This window comes from Aegilops tauschii, chromosome 1 (assembly GCF_002575655.3).
Source record: "Aegilops tauschii subsp. strangulata cultivar AL8/78 chromosome 1, Aet v6.0, whole genome shotgun sequence".
NCBI lineage: Eukaryota > Viridiplantae > Streptophyta > Magnoliopsida > Poales > Poaceae > Aegilops > Aegilops tauschii.
Window position 1 is genome coordinate 308,901,487 of NC_053035.3, and position 7,187 is coordinate 308,908,673.

At 45.8% G+C, this 7,187-nt stretch overlaps 1 protein-coding gene across 2 annotated transcripts; it reads right to left on the reverse strand.

The window, feature by feature from the left end:
* Positions 1 to 265: 265 nt before the first annotated feature.
* On the reverse strand, positions 266 to 3,194 carry LOC120976804 (serine/threonine-protein phosphatase 7 long form homolog). Of its 2 annotated transcripts, XR_012182215.1 has the most exons (6): positions 2,945 to 3,194; positions 2,522 to 2,861; positions 2,013 to 2,426; positions 1,277 to 1,926; positions 747 to 1,191; positions 266 to 667 (listed from the first exon to the last, which is right to left on the reverse strand). XR_012182215.1 is itself a non-coding variant. In XM_073496762.1 (4 exons), exons 1-4 carry the CDS (start codon positions 3,079 to 3,081, stop codon positions 1,624 to 1,626), a joined length of 1,194 nt encoding a protein of 397 aa, XP_073352863.1. In that variant the 5' UTR covers positions 3,082 to 3,194; the 3' UTR covers positions 1,199 to 1,623. The 2 variants fall into 2 exon arrangements, 1 of the variants encoding a protein (XP_073352863.1); XM_073496762.1 differs by lacking the exons at positions 266 to 667; positions 747 to 1,191 and having other exon boundaries at positions 1,199 to 1,926.
* Between the last annotated feature and the right edge of the window lie 3,993 nt (positions 3,195 to 7,187).

The following is a 7,187-nucleotide window of genomic DNA, read 5'->3' on the forward strand; positions in this document are numbered from 1 at the left end:
TTTATAGGTAGAGAGGAGAAAATGGCGGGAAAGAACGACTGCGATATGGCGGGAAAGGGTTGGCGGGAAATGGGAGGAGGGAAACGGGTGGCGGGAAAAAGTTGGCGGGAACATATGGCGGGAAAAAGTTGGCGCGAACATATGACGATGATGACTTCATGTAGTTTTTATGCTGTATGTTGTGAGTTCAGTTACGTACCATTTAATTTAGATGTAGTTCTATCTATTTGCTTGCAATGTCTCGTTGTATGAATATTATGTTCCGATAACAGAGTACTAAAATAGAGTAGGCATATGTCTCGTACATAAGTACATAGTCATTTGTCTCATACATAGAATAGACATAAGTCTTACACAGAAATAGATGGTAATGTCTGTACTGATACAGATACATAGAAGCGTCAGTGACGACGTCTGGCCTGGCGGGGAGGCGGATCTGGAATCGGGGACCATCCCAACCTGTCGGGTGCCCTAACGTGACGAGGAGGAATCTCAGACTCTCCCTGGTCATGCTGTGTATCCTGTGTGGGGCCTGGTGGAGGAGTCGAAAACATGTTCATCCACTGGGTGTGCTGCGACATCTGAGCCTGTATGTTGTCCTCGGTATGTTGATCACTCCCCCACGTATCATGTGATGCCAACATAGACGCCTGATATCCATAGGCCCCTACGCGATGGAACGGTTCATCATGAAGAATGAGGTCGCGTCAATTAATATTGAAAACAATAAATATGAAGACACATACCTGCTGGGTGTGACGTCTGCTCTGGCTGAAACACGAAACTGGACGAGGGACCGTGCTGCTGTGGCTGTGGAGAAAACACGAAGCTCGACGAGGGCCCGTGTTGCTGTGGCTGTCGAGAAAACACGAAGCTCGACGTGGGACCATAGTGCTGCGGGTGCCACGTAGAACTGCCAGGTTGGTCAGGACGGGGTGGCCTGGTTGTCGGCTGCTGTGCTAGGCGTGGACGTGGTTGATGTTGTTGCATGGAGTGACGCGGCTGCTCCTGCTCGTGCTGAACAACATCGGTTCTCCGGGTGCACGTGATAGCCTCGTACACAGTCCGTATCTTATTCTGAATTCTTTCCAAGAAGGACTGTACCACTGGACGATGTTGAAGAAGAGGTCCAGACGATAGAGATCGTCCAAAGGTGGTCACGTCGTCGTACAGTTCGCGTGTCAAGGTAGCCTGCAAATTTCCATGACGATTAATAATGTCTGTCTCTTGCACGTCAAAGTATGTGACAACATTACGTAAAGAAAAAATATCTTACCGCGTACTGCCTAGAGCCCGAAGTATCATAGCTCGGGTACATATCCGACGGAGTAGGATCCGGTAACTCCTCTGGGTGGGAGTACTCAACAATGCGTAACCGTGTTCCGGTCATGTAGCGCCGCAAATAGAGATTGAATTCATCGAGATCGAAATTGTGATTCTCATGCCATAGATTTGTGTTTGCTGTCTCCCATTCTATAACATACGGCTCTAGTCTAACTAGCCAGTCAGCAGTTGTCCTGTTCATGCCCTTCCTTGTCGTCCTAAAATTGTGGTGTGTGTTCAACAATTACCTAAAGCTTCGAATGGAGTACTATGAAAGAAAATGCAACATTGAAAAACTGGTTAATACCTGTGGATGTGTGCTGGCACTGGGTTCTCTATAGGGGGAGGTAGCTCCAACTGCAGAAGACCAAATTGCCTCATAACCCTCTGTTGTGCCATCTCCTCGACGAAGACATCGAAGATGATCTTCGATTTTGTCATCCAGTAATCTCGGTCCCTTGTGCATAGCACAGACATACCAGCAGGGTATCTCGCTTGTATGGCTGCTTCCGTGTAGGGCTGCCAGATGACCCCGGTGTACGCATCGAACTGCTCGTTCAATGCTGTGTACGCCTTCCTGGTCTGATCACTAGCAAAGCGTCTCTGCAGAGAATAAAAGTTAGTAGCCGCTAGCATCGATCGATCTCTTGTGCAGAAAAAGTTGCATTAAACTACAACACGGTGCATACCTTGCGACGAGTCCAACACAGACCGAAAGTAGGCATGTCGATGCCGTCAACATCAAACATGGCGTCTATAGGCTCATGAACACGTACATCTGGTCGCCCTATAGAGAACCTCTCCCACGACCACAGCTGTAGGAATAGAGGGCATCCAAGAAGGGCTGGCTTTCTCGATGTAAGCTGGCAACCGTTGCACATACCTCGGTATGTAGCCGCTAACACCGCCGAACCCCAACTCCTCTGTCTGATCTGATCCGCCGTCTGAGCGCTCACTATCTCGAGTGCCATAGGGATGTAGAGGGCGCTAATAGTGGTGACATGGTTCTCCGTGAACATCACCTTGCCGAAAAGCCACAGTAAGTAGGCCTCGAGGCTCCGAGTGATCTGTTCCGCAGTCAACGGCGCCCGGAAGTTCTGGATCTGCATTAAGCGAAGAGAAAGTTTTAGTAAGCCGCAATTATATTCTGTAAAACTTTATGCGCGATAACTTGAAGAGAATAGGTAGGGGAAATTACCCGGAAATTTAGCAACCACTCATACTTAGGTCCGTGATGCTCCCATACCGGATCGGGAGCATCCGGAAAAACACCGTGAAAACGTTCTGTAAGAGCTCGCTCCCAACCAGCCGGTGCGTCCAACGGTCCTACGGCATGACCTGCCAACGGTAGTCCGAGCAAAAGTGACACATCCTCCAGAGTAGGAGCCATCTCTCCCCATCTGAAGTGAAACGTGTGGGTCTCTGGCCTCCAACGGTCCACTAAGCAGCTCAGCAAAGACCCATCGATGGCGACGCGTTTCTCACCCGGGATAGACTCAACCAGACGCGCGAAAGGTAAAAGGCCGGCCCATTTCAACCTTCATCAGAGAACTTTTCAGTTACTGTCTCCCATTTCAACCATTAATATGCATGTCAGTGTGCAAATTAATAAAGCGCGTACCGCTGAAGCCATCCTGAGTGTATCTTCCAGTTTTCCTTAGGAGTGCGAGTGACGAGAGGCTCAAGCTTGCGCTCATACCATATCGCACCACGATGACCCTTATCAATGTCCCCATTCAACAACCACAATCCCGACATTCTGCACTTACAAAATTCAGAACAAAGTGCCACACTTAATAAAAATTCATAACATAGTGCCACACTTAATAAAAATTCATAACATAGTGCCACACTTAATAAAAATTCAGAACATAGTGTCACACTTAATAAAAATTCAGAACAAAGTGCCACACTTAATAAAAATTCATAACATAGTGGCACACTTAATAAAAATTCAGAACATAGTGTCACACTTAATAAAAATTCATAACATAGTGCCACACTTAATACAAATTTCAGAACATAGTGCCACAGCACACTTAATATAAATTCAGAACAAACTAGTGCTAGCTTAGCTTCTTCCTCTCGCCCTTACTCCTCTACTACCTCTACCTCCTCTTCTTCCCCGGTTGCCTCGTCCACGCCCAGTGACGAAAGTGGGACAATTAGTGTCCCTATGGCCAAATTCATTGCATAGAATGCATTGCCTAGTCGGACCTCCTGCTTCAGATTCATCCATATCATTTCGGATGCGCTGACACTGCCGTCTGCCTCTACTTGTACGCATATGCTCTGGGTTTGGAATGTAACGCCTATCGGCGGGGTTGACGCTGTTGAAATTACCCATTGATCGAAAACCCATCAGCTCACCTGTCCAGGTATTGAGGACAGCCTCTTTCAGAAAATATGGAGACACAAACGATATTGCGTCCATTCCAAGCTGCCCGCAAGCAGCAAGTACATGTGAGCAAGGTAGGTGAAGCAATTTCGGTTTATTGCATGTGCACTCACACGTTGGCCAGGCTTCATTGCTTATTTTCACCTCATGCGTCCTCAACTCATTTGCACATCCGAATTTGTTGTTGGCTAAGCGGACCTCAAACCTTCTTTCTTGATTACCGATGGCGACTACAGTGTGTGACCTAGCTTTTTGCATCTTGTTGTCCATGTACTTCGTGACTCTTTCACAGTACCGTGTATTTGGGTTGTTCAAGATATGCTGCTCTGCTATTTGACGTCTGTCTCTGAAATACTTGACGGTGCCATAGAAAATACCCTCAACGATGGCTGTAAGTGGCAATGCCCGGTTTCCTCTGAGGACATGGTTGTATGTTTCCGCGAGGTTCGTTGTCATGACACCGTACCTTGCTCCATGTGTGTCATGTAGCAAAGACCACCTCTCCAGAGGCTCATGCTCTATCCACTGCTCGAAGGTTTTAATCGACCTCCCGAGCCTTCTCCTAGTACCAGGTGGGTCAAAGCCTGGCAGGTCACATAGCCCAACAGCCTCCTCCTCCACGGCCACTGTTCCTGTTGCCAACTGTGCAGCTACTGCTTCAACATGTGCCCTCACCGCTGCATCTCTTGCAGCTTTCCTGTCCCTCACGTGTCTCTGCGTGCACACATTAAGTCTGTCGCGTATCAAATTGTACTTCCATAACTGGTTCTGCTTGCAGAGTTTTTTGAACAGATTCATCAGGTTCTTATTTCTAAACTGCGAGAAGAAATTAGCCCCCAGATGGCGCATGCACCAACGGCTCTGCAAGTCCTGCCATGGAACTTGTTCCTCAGGGCCTGGGTTTGTCAGTGTCCTTATCGCACTGAGTATACCTGCATGCCTGTCATGAAGGATGCACACATTCGGCTTCTCCTTGACAACTGATATTTTCAACTGCCTAAAGAACCATGTCCAACTTTCAATGTTCTCACTCTCCACAAAAGCAAATGCCAGTGGGACGACTTGATTTTGGCCGTCTTGACCTATGGCTGTCAGTATCTGACCCTTGTACTTGCCTGTGAGAAAAGTACCGTCAACACATATCACCGGTCGGCAATGCCTGAAAGCTTCGATGCATACACCGAAAGAGAAGAAGAGACGATGCAAAACCCTCATAGTTGGGAACTCTGGCATGAACATGTCTTGGATATCGATATAGGTGCCTGGATTCCGCTGCTGCAGGGTGTGGAGGAGGTGGACAACAGAGTCATATGCATCAAAATAAGAACCAAATCTCCTCTCAAGCGCTGCATGCTTAGCCCTCCAAGCCTTGCCATAAGAAATTCTGTACTTCAACCTGGCGAACACTTTTGTCTGCACTGCCTTCACTTCCATAGCTTTGCCTTGCACTATCTCATCGTAAAACAGTCGAGCAATAAGCGTGGATGAAAGGTTGGCATGATCTTGAGGGATGCAGGGAATAAGACAAGTGTGATTAACTAAGTCACTTATCACCCAACTTGTGCCATACTTAGGGAGAAAGCCGTGCACCCTTGCGGGACAATCTGCATTCTTGCATACCATTGTGAGGAATTTCTGACTGGACACCTCAGCTTTGAAAACCCTTTGCGTGGACATTGCCCAATTAATTATTGCATCCTTCAGGGCTTGCTTGTTCGGATACATAGCACCCGTCGCAATATTGTTCTGGTGATATTGCCAGGCTGAATCATGTCCATCATTCACGGTCATTGCAGATGATAAGTCATGATTCCACCATGCAGGATTCGGGACCTCCCCTGCATTTTCTTCTTCATCTGACTCGTCAGAATCATCGGCATGACCCCTTTCAACATCGGTGTCTTCTTCTTCCATCTGGTTCTGCATGTGCCCATCTACCTCGTCAGCGTCCACCTCGCCATTGTAATCACCATCGGCATTTCCTCCTTCTACCTGACTACTCTGCCCTGGTTCATAACCATAAGCATTTCCTCCTTCTACCTGACTGCTCCGTCCTTGGTCGTAACCATAAGCATTTCCTCCTTCTACATGACTGCTCTGTCCTTCGTAGCCACCCTCCCCTTCATGTGCAGTGACCTCCTTCACGACGGGAAGCACTAAAGCAACAGGATTGCATCCCCTTCGTTCACAACCTTGTAACCACCGCACCCAATCGGAGTCTCCCTCTATTGGCCTCAAATAAAAGTAAATTTTTGAACTTGACCGTGTCCACAATGCATGAACACCGACGGTGTGTGTTTCAGTATCAAGACCTAAACTTGCCGCAATCCATTCTTTCAACTGACTAACAGACCATGTTTGTGGTGCGCTGATTGCAACCTCTATGTGAGTAAATTCACTCAGATCTGCTCCCAACTCATTTGTTTGGACAGTACCAGGACCATAGTAAAATCTCAACTTCACTACATCGGACATCTCGACTCACCTATTTTTTTCAACATAGAAATACAAGTATTAGACATGTCTATATATATATTACCAGGACCATAGTAAATAATATAATAAATGGGCCCATGTTTACTAATAATAAATAGGCCTCAAATAATAATAATAATATAACCGACAAATATGATAATTCAGTTTATTTGAATTATATGGCCATGTTGATGTATTTTTTATTTTAATCTATGTTAAAATAATTTAGAAAAAGGCATGCGTCTTATTTCTACGATCATGTAAAATTCTTCCTTGCAAAGAAGTTTTTTTGTTAAACTACAGCGTGGCCGTTTAAAAAAAACAGTGTGGCATTGCTTGTTATGGGTTAAACTTTAGAAAATACGCATAATAAAGGTTAGCGGGTAATCCGCTTCATATTCGCATCGGGTACGGACTGAAACGCTTTTTAACATGTAGTTCTACTTTTCCTATTTTTTGCTTCCTTATTAAATTTTCATCAAACTGACATGCTATGCACATGCCGACCCCAACTCTTCAAAAAGAAACTTGTCTCTTCTTTCCAACTTTTTATTCATGTTTCCAACTTCTTATCCCGCACCTGTGTACGTGTCAAGTATTAAGCAACAACTTATTATCCCACTAACAACTAATACAATTCACACACCTACAACTATATTACGAATATTTGCCGTAGCAACTACAAATATTTACGTATACTACCGGGACAAATAACAATAATCGCACACAAATTTATTTTCACATCGAACGAAGCGTGCGTGCGAACGAATAATATTTACGTATACTACCGGGGCAAATAACAATATTTCCGTATACTACCGGGCCAAAAAACAATAATCGCACACAAATATTTACGTATACTACCGCGGCAAATAACAATATTTACGTATACTCCCGGAGCACCTACGAAAAATAAAATGAGGGCTGAAATATACCCTTGAAGCGTGCGTGCGAACTGCGAACGAAGAACGAAGAACCACGAACGAAGAAC